At 38.0% G+C, this 16,689-nt stretch overlaps 1 protein-coding gene across 4 annotated transcripts in view; it reads right to left on the reverse strand.

Moving 5' to 3' along the window:
• Nucleotides 1-16,689, reverse strand: part of FNIP2 (folliculin interacting protein 2) — a 52,652-nt gene that overhangs the window by 15,549 nt on the left and 20,414 nt on the right. For 2 of the 4 annotated variants that reach the window (XM_049833513.1, XM_049833493.1), the window contains exons 2-13: nt 13,873-13,999; nt 10,319-10,453; nt 9,117-9,217; nt 8,963-9,034; nt 8,189-8,289; nt 7,959-8,048; nt 6,748-6,819; nt 6,005-6,134; nt 2,373-2,574; nt 1,717-1,805; nt 715-861; nt 383-552 (exon numbers count right to left, since the gene is read on the reverse strand). In XM_049833513.1, coding sequence (XP_049689470.1) covers nt 383-552; nt 715-861; nt 1,717-1,805; nt 2,373-2,574; nt 6,005-6,134; nt 6,748-6,819; nt 7,959-8,048; nt 8,189-8,289; nt 8,963-9,034; nt 9,117-9,217; nt 10,319-10,453; nt 13,873-13,999 — 1,436 coding nt within the window. The remainder of the gene's footprint in view (nt 1-382; nt 553-714; nt 862-1,716; nt 1,806-2,372; nt 2,575-6,004; nt 6,135-6,747; nt 6,820-7,958; nt 8,049-8,188; nt 8,290-8,962; nt 9,035-9,116; nt 9,218-10,318; nt 10,454-13,872; nt 14,000-16,689) is intronic. The other 2 variants (XM_049833521.1, XM_049833503.1) reach the window with 1 other exon arrangement.

A 16,689-nucleotide genomic window follows, 5' to 3' on the forward strand; every position in this document is an offset into this window, starting at 1 on the left:
AGGGCACTTTCAACTACAAAGGGCCTCCAAGGCCCAGAGAACTTCCCTCAATCCAGTCTGTTCCCTCTTGTTCTTCCCAAACTGCTCAGATCGTTCACAGCACTTGCACCATCTTCATACTTCTATACCAAGTTACTTAACCAGGCAGTGTAACAGAGGATGACAAGGGACCAAGGAAAAAAGCAGAGCACTCAGGCTATGCAAACAGGCCTCCAATGCTCTGTTTAACCAGGTGCAAGACATCTGTTGATAGCTCTGCCCAGCTTACAGCAAGGCAAATCAGCAAACATGATCTGGATCACAAGTAGCTCTTAGATATGAGGAGTGGATGCAGGAAGGTGCCAGTTATAGAGAGGTCTGAAGCTTTCCATTTCCTACTGACCAAGCTGTGCCCAGAGAGGGTTATATGGATGGGATTTTGCCAGCATGTTCACAGACTGCGATGTGCGCTTCTCGGAGAAGGCTTTTATGGGAGGATGGTCAACCGGCATTACCGTTGGGACCCAAGCCAGATGATATGTCAGCACTGCGGTTAACAAAGCAGCAAAGAACCTAGGAAAAAGAATATGACCGAAGTAACACCAGTAAAAGAATATTAAGTGCTTTAACACATCCACATGCACTAGGAAGCACACAAAGGTTGGGTTTTTTGAGGGGGGGAGGGGGATTGTTGGTTTGTTTTTTTGTAAGAAAAAGGAGGTGGGAGAAGCTTACTGATTTTTGTTGATCTGTTCTATCAGAAACGTAAATTCTTTAAGAAAACGCTGGCATAGCTGATTCTTTTCCAGGGTGCTGGACATCATATTAAGCCACACAGGCTCTGCAATTCTTGGAACAGAATACAGGTTCCAGATGGTAACTCTGCTCAAAGAAAATTCCCCAAGAGTAAGTGTTAACATGCACATTTCAACCTTGCAAATACAAGTAGCCCCTCTCCTCTTCTATTGTCCATTGATTTTTCTTCCTTTTTTTTTTTTTTGTAAGATCTAGAAGACTAAACAAACTGGAAGAGTTTTCCAGACACACTAATTACTAGTGTCCCAGAACACTAGTCTGTTTAATTTAGTGTACCAGTAACTTAGTGTCTTCATATGAATCATATATTTGTCTTCCCTTTCTTGCATTCCCCTGTGTATTTGTATTCAGAGAAACAATTCAGAAATCATTTTGAGGGGGGACAGAACCCATTCTATTCATTGCAGTGATTTGCTTCCACATTCCAGACATTACAGAAACTCCAACCCACCAAAGCCTTGTCTGTCTCTCCTGGGCTGCCTTTCTTGGCCTCTAGCCATTCCTTCCTCTCTTAGGTACCAAAAAAGAAAGCCTTTGACAGCAACTTTCTTGTCAGTTACACTGTTCAGCATCTATAGCTAGGAGTAGACAATTCATCTGCCTGAATACAAGAATCGATCCACTCTACACAGGCATCAACGGAAGCCAACTCTTCATGAGATCTTAAAGACTTTAACTGACAGTCCCAGGTACAGGTGGGTGCAACAGAACTACTTTTACTCTCATTCTGAAAATGGCTGAGCTGGTTTTGCTGAAGTTTTCTAAAAACACGTACCCAATACAGAAAATTCATTCACACTAACTTCAAGACTGGCTAAATTAAAAGACCCTGCATTCAGTTGCTTATAACTGGAAGTGACAAGTATCTTTAGAGGGGCATGAGAAGAGCTCTCCTTGTAATTCAGAATTCCATCAACTCACCTGAATTCTCCCAGGGCATCCATGACACGGCTGATATAAACCTGCACTCTTTGGCTGGATTCTGCTATTTTTCTACATGAGATCATGGCCTTGATTAAGAGTTAAAGACACAAAACAGCTTCTTAAAGGATTCACATTCTTCATCTTTTTAAGCTTCATTAACATGTCAAAATAATTAAGATCTAGCCCCAGTGCTATACAGCCACTCAGGACAGCAATAGCTGCCAACCTCCCTCCACCTCATGAGAGACCAATCCCTAAGACTGGACATAGGGAGAGAATATAACATTTTTGAGAGAGTAAGGGGAAGACAGCAACAAACATTTTGTGTATCTCTTTTAGTGACTGCATGAAAGGATAGAATGCCATCATTTCCACAGTCTCCAGGGAGTCAAGAAAACCTCATAGTGAAATACAGTGAGAAGGAAAGAAAAAGAAAAGCCACCCATAGCATAAAACTCTCCATTCTCATTCTGACTAGAAAATAAACGCTGAATTCCTACACTGGGCTCAGGTTCAAGACTACATGTGTATGGAGGGAGGGAGGGAAGCTTGAAACCACGCACCTTCTCCCACTCTTCATCTACCAGATTCTAGAATACTTCATTCTGTTTGACACTTAGTTTTCCACATTAAGCCAAAATAGAATTCTGTACCTTTTCTATTGCATATTTCAGCTTGTTCATGTGAGATTCAAAAAGAGGAAAGTGAGAAAAGAAGAAATCCTGGAAGTTTCTCTGTGCTTCTTCTTTTTCAGGTAGAGAAAAGATTATGCTGATTGCAATCTTTTTCCTCCGAACCATTGCAGGATTGGAGCTGCAACTTTCATCAGCCATACTAAACATTTCTTCAGTGGACCTGTAAGACAGATTTGTTAGGACAGTTACCTATGTACTGAGAAGTAATTTGTCTTCTATCCATATCTCTCTCTATAGTAGAAGGTAATTCATTCCTAGGTCTCCTTTGACTGACTACAAAAGACTTTGCTGTCACCTGTCTCTGAACAGAGGATATCCATCAAAATGTCAGGTAAGACCTATGTTTGCTCAGATAGGAGGAAGGCAACCCCCAAAGATGCCAGCTCCTAAAGTGGTGTGAACATTTTCCTCTGAAAGAGAGCTACTACAAAATCCCTCCTTCTGGATTTATCTTTAAGGGAGACTAAGAGAATGGAGACAACATACAAAATCATTAGCAAAGGAGGTTAAAGGTAATTTCAGAGCTGTGAACTGCATTCAGCACTCAAACTCCTGCCTAGGTGCTCAGCAGTGTGTCCATAATGCTCTTGAATCTATACTGCCGCTCATGAGGGAAGTTGGGAAACATGCTACCTATACTGTTCCAGCATCTTAAGATGGATGTTTTAAGGCACTTAACCATGAAAAATAAAATTTTCTATTTTAACTGAAGACAAAATGTCACCACCTGTTAATTACTGTGAAAACACAAACTTAATACCTACAAATACATGTATGCCTAGCTCAAAGTTGGATATACTTCAGTTTAAAATGCTTTGTTTTCTGCTAAAAAAACCAAACAACCACCCAACAAACCAAGAACAAAAACCAGAACAAAAAAAACACAGTGGCTATTTTACAACCATTATTATTTCCCCAAGTTCTGTTTATTCACTTGACAGTTCTGCCACATTTCTTTCAACAGTTATGCCACTTTTCAATATTTCACATGGGTTGATACTGAGATCAATACTGCTCAATATCTTCATTATCAGCCTGGTCTGTGGATCAAAACACACCTTCAGCAAGTTTGCAAATGATGCCAAATAGAGGGAAAATGGTTAATACACTGGAGGGCATTGTCCAGAGAGGCTGTGAAATCCCCATCCTTGGAGATTTTCAAGACTCAATGAGACAAGTACCACAGCAACTGGATCTAAATTCCAAGCTAGTCCTTTTGCACAGGCAGCCGATATGGATGATATCCACAAGTCTCAGCCCAGCGTAAGTTCTTCTGTGATTACACAAAAGGCCAGCAATCCCCTCATCCTGTTCTTCCATAAATACTGGCATTGCTGTGCTAGATACTGATGTTGCTGGATTTACAGAACTATTATTTTTTCTTGCTTAAAGTTTCTTGATCAATTTCACTGAAAAAAAGTATATACATGAATGAGTAAAATAGTACGGTCAAAACGTCTTTTGGAAGGAACTTTAATTGAATAATGGCTTTTAATCCACGGAGAAATTGTAGGGGGAGAAGGGTAAGAACAGACAAGAAAGCCATAGAACACAAATGGAGACATTCAGAGCAGCAGCTCACATGGAAATAGCTTGGTTTTGGAGTTTCTTTGTAAGTTAAGACTGCAATATCAGTGAGTGGTAATTAAAGGCTTGAAGGCTTTTCATATCAGAATTATCTTGAAATGGAGCTTGTGGCATTTATAGACCACTATGAAGCAATTAACCAGACGAAAGCCTGAATGCTAAGCATTCATTCTAAGTTCATTCTAAAAATAAGTGGTTTACAGTTTAATTGGTTTGACAAAGTTAAATATACAAAAGTTTCTCATCATAGAGGTATGAGTCCAGGAACACAGGAAAAAACCACACACAATAAAAGCCCAGAAAAAAACAGCTTGTGGGAAACTAGAGTTCAAGACAGAAACATAACCTCATTTGAACTTCAGGAACTTGCATGCAGAGACAGAAATTCCCAAGGAAGTTGGGAAAGGATGGTCAGTCATCATCTAAGAAACATCACAAGCTTTTGTACTGCTTCCCAGGAACAGAAATTGAAGACTTTAGGTCTGCGAGAGAAGCCTTTTCAACAAAGCTGCTAATTTAGCTTGCTTGCCAATTGACTACACGGAGTTCCAGCTAGACATCTCATTTTCTTTGAGCTATTGGCCTAAAACATCAGTCACAGAGACTGTAGAATCTTGGCTGTACAAACTGAAGTGCAAACTCTGCTGTCACTGAAGTATTCAACCAGAAGCCTACTGTTTCTCTAGCAAGAAATCAGAAAACAAGTATCTGAAGAGGCTTTTTGGCTTAGAAAGAATCCCAATTCAAGAGTAAATCTAGATAGTGGAAATAAAAATGTCCTGTTTCCAATATATTTCCCCAGCATAGATTCTCCAATGTGGAAGAAACACAACCTACTCCCAATAGCAAAGCAGCAGCCCAAAAGGGCTTCTTTCCTCTAAACAATTTGTTACTTTCTTAACACTTTGAGGAAATTTCTATTTGTGAAACTTTGACTACTACTTAAACTGGGCTGAAATTACCTTATTTACCCTAAATGTTTTAACTTTTTTGCATGCACTGCTTTCAAACCTATTTCTTCAGGATACTAGACCAAAAAGTACTTCAATTTACTGAAAGCAAAATGTTTACTAGGTTATTCTCAACTGCAAGCGTGACTTAGAAAGCACGACTGCTATATTAGCACCACTGCCTGCTTCTTCATGTTAAAAATGATTTGGAAAGAATATCCAGGAAAAGCTAAGTGTTGACCCTAGGGAAAGAAGTCTCTTCCAAAAGGTTTTTGTTTTGATTTTTACTGACCACATATTTTAACTGGCAGCTTTTAAGCTTCCTTTAACTGAAAACAGAGAAGAGGGAGAAAGGCCAAACAGTAGGAATTTCTTGTAGCTCTTCACTAATTCCATGCTGTCTCTGCGTACAGGTGGATGAGTACATATGAGCAGATAATCAAGAACCATTTGCTGTTTTGCAGCTGACAAGGAAAGAATTTGCTTATTAGCTATGAAAGGTCTGCTGCATTCCATGCTTTGTTATGCCACTGAGCTACAAAAGCTAATAAAATTCCAAAACAGAAGCCAAGCTTTTTGATCACAGCTCTTTTTTTTTCTTCCTGTTTTGGCAGAAGTCACATCAGGAACATCCTGTACCAGCCAGGAGAGTCGTCATGGGCTATTACTCCAAAATTTCAGTAACTGCTCACTAGTCAGACTTCATCATAGTATAATGTAATTATGGCAGCAGTGCTGTTACAGTCCCTTTCATCTCAACAGGATGCTCTGCTCCTTCAGAAACAGTTTAATTTGCTTTTCAGAATGTGGCTTCAGACACAGCCTATACGTTCAATAAAAATAAGTATGTTTCAAATCGGGCCTTGCAGTTCATATTCAGCCAAAACCTGATCTTTCTTCATATTGGCAATGTTATGTAACATGCCTAGAGGTTAGACTGAATTGAGAGCATTTAATAACAGGATTTGTCCTTTTAAAGAAAAGAGGCTTAAGCTCTATTTAGCTTAAATTCCTGCCAAACAGCTGTTGTAAGAAGGAAGGTGTTGCACTCACCACCTTGGAACAATTCCATTCTCTAAACTGGTTGTCTGACTTCGGAGCCAGCGACGTTGGTAGCTACTAGATGACGATGAAGAAGAACTTGGAGATGGAAAAGGAGTGACCAGAAGGCTGCTCAGAGATGCTACCAAGAAAGCAAGAAACCCCACATATATTGAATTACAAAGTGCCGGTTAAATATTTTTCTTTATACTCTAACTGGGAACAAATTCCCACAAATATTGCTCTTTCTTGCCAATCTTTTTCACATAACTCACTTGCTACAGGAGACACAATTATTTTAAATAAATTTTGCTGCCTGAGGACATTCTTTTCTTACAAAGTCATAGATCTTCCTCACTAAAACATACTGAAAGTATTCTTATCCTCATTAAAAGCGTTCTGTCCTAAGAAGTGTTGCCCTCCCATTATAACAGACAGATCTCCTGGTCTCCTCCCCTCCTTTTCCCATTCAGTGCAAAACCATCTTTTCCGTTGCTTTAGTAAGGGCTCCAGCCAGTTCTTTCTCCAAATTATACATTGGTTAAAGAACCCAGAAAACAATGGCTGTAAACAAAGACTATAATTACCAATATTCTTGCATTAAGACTTGGGGCAAAAGGAGAAGGAAAACGCCTTAGCAGATCCAAAAATTTTGGATTTACAGGTCATAAGGTGCCTATATTTCAGGTGAATCACTGCACCAAAGAATTGTAACATAATCACAAAAGCAGGCAAAAAAGACAGACAGCAGATACCTGACCGAGCAATGCCGCTGTCTCTGTCCTCATTTTGTCCTCTACTAGGCATATCAACAGGCGTGCTGTGTGCTAAAACAAACAGATCAGATCAACAGAAAATATTACATAATTCATCATACTATTTGTCAGCATTTAAAAAAATGTTTAAGTTTAAAGGTCATAAAACAGCAAAGTTACATCCTGTACTGTTACTCCAAATAAGCAGTATGGTGTGAGCAGAGGTGGCAGCAAACAGTATTCCCATACTGAGTTACTAGAGGAATCTGGTTATTTGCCCCAATCTAAAAACATCTCTAAGAAGCTTAAGAATGTGAATACAGTCTACATTATTAGAAATCAGATATGCTTTGAAAATGAGGGCTGGTGATACCCCCATCTGTCACTCTTTACATTTTTGTGTGTGTGCAATATTGTCATTTTACACAGGTTAACATCATAATGAAATAGGCAAACAGGAGGTCCATTAAGCTTCTGATTCACTCCACAAGCAGAGATTTGCTATCCAAAACCTCACAGTAAGAAACATTCAGCTTATGTCATATTATGTTGAAGTGTTAGTAGTGCAGTCACTCAAATTGTAGAGCATGCAAGATTTGCAAAGGCTGTGAAGAAACTGCATTGGTATTCCAGTTCACATTTTTGCAATTAACAGAACTAATTAGGCCTAAGATCTACCCACCTGCATGGCTCATCAGTATGCCTGTAAAAGGAGACTATTTAGTTTAAAGTTTTGAAAAAGATAAGAAATTGATATTGTGAAAGAAAAAAAACCTTAAAGCCTCCCAGACTTAGCTCAAGAATTAGTTTTGAATGTCTGCCATCAAATTAAAAAAAATGTAGCAAGATGTAAGAGAAGAAAAAAGCTGTACACCAGCAAGACACCTGCACACTAGCAAGAAACCAGCTACAAGCCAGGAAACATAAGTTCTCTAAGAAACATGAGGGCTCATTTATTATTTAAAACACTGCATAAAAATACCTTTAAAATTAAACAAAGGAATTAGAAAAGAAATATGAACAAAAAGCAATTTATTTAGCTATTTTTTTGGAAGAAAGATTTTTAAGTATAAGCAGATACATCTCTTGTCACTATTTTAGCCCTTTCTGTTTCTAGAGAGTAATTATGTATGTCCTGCAAGGATTCAGAAAGAGCTGGATTTGTGTGTGCATATGGATGGGTCACACTGTGGCTGGCATTCCACACAAACCTGCAAAGAAAGAAGCACTGCGGATGAGCCGGAGGGGACCTCCTTCAGACACACCCTGCAGCAGTTTGCTGCTACACAGCTGTAACACACCTAGGAAACAAAAGCAATGTAGAGCAAATGCAATGCAAAAAAGGAGGGGGGGGGAAGGTGGTGATCCACAGAAAAAAAACAAACTGAACAAACAGATGGCCTCATGTTGTCGGAAAGACATAGAACCTGGAAATATTTACCTAAATTACTTCCACTGCGACAGGTTCCCAAAGCGTTCTGATTCGAGCTCAGCTTTCCCAGGCTGGGATCTTGGTTGATGTATTCAAAGCTATCTTGTAAGCTAAAAGGGTGAAAAGGCCAACGTTCCTTAAGAATGTGATCAATAAGCATTAATATTAGCTTGAGAATTAGGCTCATTTTATGAAAAAAAGAAGGCTGAGGATTAACTTTACAATCTAACTCAAAGACCAGTAGGTTTTCTGAAGCTGTAAGGAAACAGGCATTTATTTTCTATATAGGCTCCCTCTTTGAATTATTATAAGTTTCTATATGTCACATTTGGGATTCAGTTTACTCACATTTGTGCATTTTTGGGACAAGGAAAGAGGGAACAGATGAGAAACAGTGTATCTTCTGTCATTGTTGAAGGAAACAGAAGTGGGGTACAGAGACACAAAGCTTTCTCAACACACACCTCTTTCACCCTTCTGGTGGCAGCAGGAAGACACAGAGGCTTTGATTGTCGAAAGCACCTAACCTCTGAAGTTAATTGCACGCCCTAGACAAATTAAGAAGCAGAAACTTGGAGGGATTTTACTTTTTAAACTTGGGTGGCCTGGCTGTGATCTGTCAAGAGAATCCTTCTCCACAGCTGCCATTTCTGATTTTCTACTAGACTTTTCCACTTCAGCTAAGTCAAATTTAGAAGCAGTGACAGAAGGACTACAAAAGGAGAAAGAAGAAAAGACAACTGCACTGGATATGGAAGAAAAAAATAAAAACAAGGTTCTTACTTATTGTTACTTCCACTGAAGCTTCCTACCCTGGCTGAGAAGACTTTACTTATCATCAGCTGTGGGGGAGAGCTGAAAGGATAAACAGTCATTTCAGTGAGTCATCAATTCCAAGCGCCTGACAAGAGAGTGCATCAAAGAAAAGGACACTCACCGTATATAGTGAATTTTCAAGGTGGAACCTTTGTAACTCATTGCCACTGAGCCAAACATCATTTCTCCCAGCATGTTGACATCAGAGGCTGGTCTGGTGTACTACACAGACAAGATGGGAAGAGCAAAGTCAATAATAACTTGGCATACTATTTCAATTTAACACAGTGCCATAGTGCTACAATTTTGGATGGAGAATACAAATAAGTTCTGCTTTTCCACGTAGACTAAGTTCCTGTGTGGTTCTAACACACTGAGTGCATGTACAAGCAAGAACAGCTGGAAGACATACTCTATTTTACTCACTAAATGGGCATTGTTACCCCTATACCAGGGGACTTCCAAAGGCAAGAAAGAAGAAAAAAAGATATACTGTATTTCCAAAGAAATAGCTGTGTCCAGCAACATTCCCATATAATGGAGTGTTTGATGAAACCTGTAGGTGTTCACAGGACTTAAATTCTGTGGTCTGGATCCCCAAGCATTAAACTGTCTTCCTTATTCAAATGAGTAAATTATCTTTCTCTGCCTTTATAGAAAGCTTCTTGGAAACATTTTTGATTGGAAAATTATTTGTGAAGACTGTGTTTCTGAGTATAATCAGACTGATTTCTTATTTTGTTTCAAAGACTGATCATCAATAGCAAATATGGAGAGAAGTTTGTTAGTTCTGAAGGAAATCACTTACCTTCTAGTTAAATACCATTTTTTTTCTACCTTAATCTATATGTGCTTCAAAATTGCACTTTTCTAGATGAAATGTTTATGTTTTCACTGAGAAACAGTCAGAGTACCTAGAAAATAGTTGTCTCAAAGATTTCATGTTCCAGTAAGACAGAATAAAGGGACTATTAATATACCATGTTCAACAGCTTCTTCAGAACTGACCTGAAGCATAGGTAGACATGTTACAAGAACAGAGAACAGTATAGGGCTTTTTATGACCTTCACAGATAATAATGCTACTAAATATCTTTTGTAACTCTTTCAAAGACAAGACCAAGATAGACCAAAAAGTTAAGATGTACCCACATGTTTCACTCTACAGCTCTTTAAAGATAGGGTAGATATCTCAAGGTTCAGATCAACTTGTAATATACTAGAAGTATAACTAATCATTCAATGCATGTAAGTTAAGGCTTTTATATACAAACGTCTTCAGTAAAATGGATAAATGCAAGCAAGAAAAGTAATGAACATTACCTGATACTTCGGTATCTGTTCTTTGATATTTTGCATACAGCTTATTGAGGGACTATGGGAAGAAATACTGTTGTTCCCATTGCTTGCTTGGCAGTTCTTGGCAGAAATCTTTACAGAAGCATCCTCTGCCATTTTCTGTGTCAAAACAGAGCAATATGATGAAAACAATTAAAGCAAACATGAGAAGTCCCATCTGTAAAAATACCATGGCAAGATTTTTCTTAAACTGCAGGTAAGCAACAGAAATAAAAGATATTTTTATTTGGTTCAGAAAATATGTATAAGTTTTAAAATATTTTTTAAAAAGGCCATTAGAGAAAGTGCAAAACTACTCGCACATTTATAGTCAGACAAGAGGTCATAGTATCCCACACAGTCAGAGTAATTAGTCAAAGTTCCACTGGAAGATCATTCCCAATTGTCATGAATTGCTCTGTGTAACATTTGCCAAAGTTTATGTAAACAAAATAAGCGGCTTATAGGTTGCTTATGAACCAATTTTTGTAATCATTTGCACAATTAATCACTCAAATTGCATAAAACTTTTGCTCCCCAACTGAGCAACAGATTTCTTAAACAGAAGAACAGCCAGCAAAAAAGGAGTGAATAAATGCATCATTTAGTATAATTACCAGGTCATAAAATCTATTTGTTAAACCTGTAAAGGAGTTGTGTTAAAAAAAAAAAAAGCCAAGCAAATAAATGCTTAAATACAGATGACCATTTAATTCAAAGTTTACTCTCAAGTCACTGTTTTAACATCATCTTAGAACTTATCAGAAAGGTGCAACGGAAGTCTTGGAAAGATACCGATTACATTAATATTATTTGTATATGTTTCATAAGACAAGCTGCATTTAATTCATTGGGATTTGCTTAATAGTTTTCCTGAACAAAACCCAATGAGTTTCTTGTTTTCTTTAACAGCTGCCCTTTTTTTTTTTTTTTACTGGTTTGAATGTCCATTAGATGTCAGTTAAAAAGGCCACATTATTTCAAACATACTTCTCACATGCACTTGAAAGGATTTGTATGAATGGAGCAAATCTGTAACTTTGCAGCAATGAAAACTACTTAGAAAGTCTAAAGAAAGCATATCTCACACTCTTAAACTTTTTATATATTTAAGAAATTCCTTAATGAACATATATTTAATGTGTATTAATGTAAACATTCAATCATTTGGTGCCCATCAGAATGAAGTGTATTTTTATAAGTCTTATTTTGTACCACCATGGTTTACCTCATTGGGAACGTGCATTGGCAGAGATCAACTAAATTTTTTTAAAATGTCAACAAGGTACCTGTAGATAGTTCACAGAAAAAACAAGCAAACAGGCAAAAAGAAATAGTAATAACCTAGTGCTAGTAAAAAGCAGCCATAGCCAAATTTACATCACATATTTTGGGCTCGGCAAGACAAGAAAAAAAGAGGATAACAGGAAATTAAATGGAAATAAAAGTAGAAGCCAATATTCCACATGACTGATTTTTAAGATGAACACTTTGAATGCTACAGTGCAGTAACTGTAGTAAGTTTTAGAATACTCAAGTCCCGATGACAAAATGATGAAATGGGCAACAGATACAGAAGAGGAGGAAGAGCAGTTCAAGAACAGCAGAGTTGATGATCTGTCATTTTTTAAAAGTTGAATTTAAACTACAGTGATAGCACAGCTCCTTTACTGATTTAAAAATAAGCCTACTAGCATGTTAAAAAAAGTAAAATCCTGGACTTTATATTTTATCCTATATTTGCACTCCTTTTGTGCAGTTTCTCCTGGCATAGTATTTGTGCTATTGCTTATCTAATCCCATTGTGACTGTCATTAGGGGTTTAGAAATGCACCAGTGCCAGTAGTCATGTGTTGAATGAGCTATTGACAAAAATGCCTAATAAAAGTGGTCTGATATATGCCATCTGCAGAAAGAACTGGAAATTAGATTAAGAACACTGAAAAGAAATGCAGTATATTAAAAAAATATATATTTAAATGGAATACAGACCTGCTAGTTCCCGCAGATAAGTTTATTGCGTGCTTTAAAGACAATGTATTTGAATGTTCACTGTGAATAAGCTTTACTGTATTTCAGGAAAATGGATAAATACACATATACGCTTTCACGACTACAGTTTAAACAGAACTTAGCTTAAGAGTAATTCTGCCTTAATTTTAAATGAATCAAGTTTTAGGCTCACTGCTTGATAACATACCAAACAAATGACGAAACATTCAAGATCACTTTTAACATCTGTGTTTGCATGCCATTCAAAGTGCTTTGTTTTAAAAGGTACCTAAATTAGTGTCTGGCCACAAAACAGATTATAGCCTGTATCATGTGTTATGAGGGAGGTTCTAAGCTGTTTTGTGACAGCGTTGCATAGAGTTTGACAGGACATTTTGTAGTTAACTTTTAGTTTAAAGTATTCAAGCAAGTGGAATAGTTTGAGTATTTAAATGAAGCCAGAAATACAGTTCTTCCTCACATGCTGGGTGTTTTAAACCAACTTTAAGACACAAAGTAATGACCTTGGGGGGGGGAGCAAGATTAACTGACCAATCTGACCCATTTACCCTCTTAAGTAGATGATCAGTCATCAGCTGATAATGCTCATCAGTCTTACTGATTTGACACAATGGCATATTTGCAGTGTGACCAAAATAGAGATTGCTGGTTTTTAAGCATCTTCCTATGTAATTTCTACAAGTCACAAATATTTGTATATAGCTAGTGATTCTACAATAAGCCATGCTAGTCTGGCAGCCTGAAGCTGCTGGTTGTAACAAAGGCTTCAAAACAAATAAAAATTTGAAATAATTCAATGTAGAAGAGAAACACAGAGCTAGTAAAAAAACCCACAAACAACAAACCAACCAACCAAGAAAACCCAAACCAAAACAACCACAAAACAGAAGCTACTATTGTTTTACTTGTCTTAAAATCACCTAAGTTTCCTGGAAGTATTATTCCACAATTTGTGTGCCTGGAGAGCAGCACAAAGAATTTGCATCTTGACAGCACCTACTCTTGCTTCTATGTGTGTCACCAAAACTTATGTGGCCATATATTGTCATGTGTCAGTCTTACACATTACAGCATGGTTAGCAAAAGTGGAGTTGTTTTAATTCACATAAAGCCAACAACTTTACTAATCCAAACACCAAAGGAAGACAAGCACATTTAGAGACATGCTAGACATCACTGGAACAATGGGACAGCACAATCAGGGCTAACAACAAAAAGCAAACCCAGTTGACGTTAAAAAGGCTAAGAAAATACTCAGTTTAAAGGGGTATATATAGATTGCTTTGCCTGAAAGCAAGTCAGGTCTAAGTTGAGTTTCAATACCATATTTATATTAAAAATACCAGATACCAGATATCTGTTCATAGGCTTTTAGAATCTAACACACTCTTGTTGCAGCTGTCACAGAATCAAGTGGAAAAAATCACAAATAAGATTGAGAAGTTGACACTGTCATATGGTAATTCCTGCTTTTGCAAGGGGAAACAAAAGAGCAGTAGGACAAAAGCAAAATTAGCATTTCATACCTGAACCACAGCTTCATCAATTTTGCGGACTGCTTTGGAATCAAATAAGACCTGTCTGCCTCTCCTCTCACAGTCTTGGTAAACTATCAGGCGGATTTCATTCAAGTCAAACTCTGAAGAGGACCAGCTGCAGATTATAAACACAAGATGTTAAAAGTGTGCTTACTTTGCAGGCTTACTTAAGTGAAGAAATAGGTTATTTGGCAAACATCTTTTACTCAACATTTACAAGAAACAGGCTTAAATCACAGAACTCTGACCAAAAAGGAACTCAAAGGAGCATCCAAGCCCAGTGTCACTGATACACAGGCAGGCACAGCCAGACCACTTTTCATCCAACCTTTCTTCAAAATTTTCCAGAAAGGGAACGCAAAACTGTCTCAGCAATCCGCTCCAGGGCTTAACTTCTCTTAAATTTACTTTCTCCTCTGTACAGATTCTGAATCATCCTAATTGCAAGATAGGTGTACTATTTTGTGCAGCTCTCTCAGTGGCAATAAAGAACAACAGATTACCATTCTCTTTACTACAGCCTTTCACAAACTCAAGGTTTATTCCCTCCCTCATCCTTCTCTCCTCTAAGCACCACAAATCCAATTCCCTTTGACCTATTCCTGGCAATGTAAGTTACAATTTTTCCAAAGTTTAATTCTTGTAACTGAAAGACAAGGTTTATGTTGATGCATTATTTTTCCCCTTTCTTTTCCGAGATGTTTGAGGGTTTACAGAGCAATTGTAGATTACCGAGACTTGATCTCTCACTATAATGAAACTCATTTAGTAGATGAAACCAAGATACCACCGAGATTCAATCTGAAGCAAAAAACTCTCAGGCCAGAATCTTCCCATTCCTCAGAGATACACCATGGCACACTACTTGCCTCCTTGTGCTACCGCAAGAGGCTAAGGAGCACAACTGATCATGGCTGCGATGGCAAGAGACTATTTCCTAATTCCAAAGGGAGTCAGTCTGCACATCAGAACATGGAGGTTTGCTTGGCCTACGGTTCAACTACAGAAAACGCTGTTCATCTTATGCAGCTGACAGGATGGAATTAATGGAAAAAAACTACTACTGCATATAGCAATGCCACACAACAGCAGTGCTCAGTCATATTGCCTCATCCCTGACCTGGATGCACCAGATCTAGGGGGTAAGAGTACAACTGTTATTAATAGTTATTGGTTTAACAAATTGCGTAACAGTCAAGGCCACACTGATCTCCCACCCAAAAGGATGTTTCACACAGGACTTTTTCCAAACTCTGCCCTACAGAGAAGGACAGTATAGAATTGAAGGAAGAGCACAAAAACTCTATAGAGCTGAAAGAAAAGAATTTCTGAAGCTATTTCTTTTATTCCATGCTCTGTTAATAGCCATAAATCAATAGTGAGTTAAACACCATCAATTCCTGCTAGAGTCAGTAAGGTAACCATGGGCAACTGCTTTAGGAGCACACTCAGAGACTTGCAAATTTAAAATCATTATAAAGCCAGCTTAATTTCTTCTTTGTGCTTCATCTTGCATTTCAGGGATTAACTCCCCTTTCCATGTAGCTAGAAAGAAAAATAAGCCTAAATAAGCACCTTTTTCAAAGCTGAAAGACCTCATCAGTCTAGAAGGTTTTATTCTATTTTTAAATACCTTGGGACAGAATAAGCCAGATACTTATCTCCACTGTAAGGTAACCTGATACAAGTATACTCCATGTACGTAATATACAAGGGTCCAGTACACATCAAAGCCAGATTAAGGAACGATGCTAAAGGCTGTTTTGCCATCAACAGTGAGGAAACTTGTTGATATGTTTGTAACATGTTGCCTCCAAAATGCTAGGAGTGCCAGGCAGATTTCTTTTCAAGTCTTCCCTTTCAAAGGCAGTCACAGCATTAAGTTAACCTGCATGAGATCAGACCTGATACCATTGTTGATAGTTGCCCAACAAAGATCCTACACACCTCACATATACAGAGAGCTGCAACTACACCATCTGTTTTAGAAGTCTGTTACTAGTTTCCCAGCCCACTGCCTATGCAATGCTATCACAAAATCCAGTTATACAGAATGTGAAGTCAGGGCCATCAATAGACTTCATTCTAGTCTGCTGCACAAATCTGATATTCTTCAGTACCAGATAACTCTGATACCTCTTCAGTTATACAGCTACCTATTTACTTACACACTTTCTACAACAGACAATACCTGAAGTAACTATGCTTCATTCTTAAAAAGGCCACAGCTCTTCCCTCCTTTAAACAACAAAGAAAGGGTACATCTCTATGGCCTTAATTTAAATTGTATGCAAGTGCAAAGCCTTATTTATCTCCAGGACTGGCACATCTGTAGTTCAGACCACAGGACTTTAAGTCTAAACTGAGAAAGATTCATTGCAGGGACAGATTGAGCCAATCCAGCTCTGCATCGGCCCACCAATGCTAAAAGCATGCTCAATACTTATGTTGCATGAATTTAGTTTTCCTTATGAACAGGTGAACTCCCACATTCTGCACTAAAGCAAACTATATGTTGCTTGTGTGGTGTCAACTTCTGTATGAGATGTGAACTGGGTTTTATAACAAATGCTGAAGTAGAAGCCAATTTAACAGCCTGCTGAGGTGCCTTTTGCACACGGCATGCTAGAATCAGAGATTGATGCAGTCTTTCAGAACTTCAAACAGATTCTAGTACCAGACAGCAACAAGCTAAGAAGTTACATAAAATCTATCATACAGAGCTTTATGTGACTAATAGACCAAATCTAGGGAAGTGACTTCAGATAATGCTTCTTGGAGTACTAACTAAATACCAAACTTATG

The sequence above is a fragment of the Accipiter gentilis genome, chromosome 3 (assembly GCF_929443795.1).
Source record: "Accipiter gentilis chromosome 3, bAccGen1.1, whole genome shotgun sequence".
NCBI lineage: Eukaryota > Metazoa > Chordata > Aves > Accipitriformes > Accipitridae > Astur > Astur gentilis.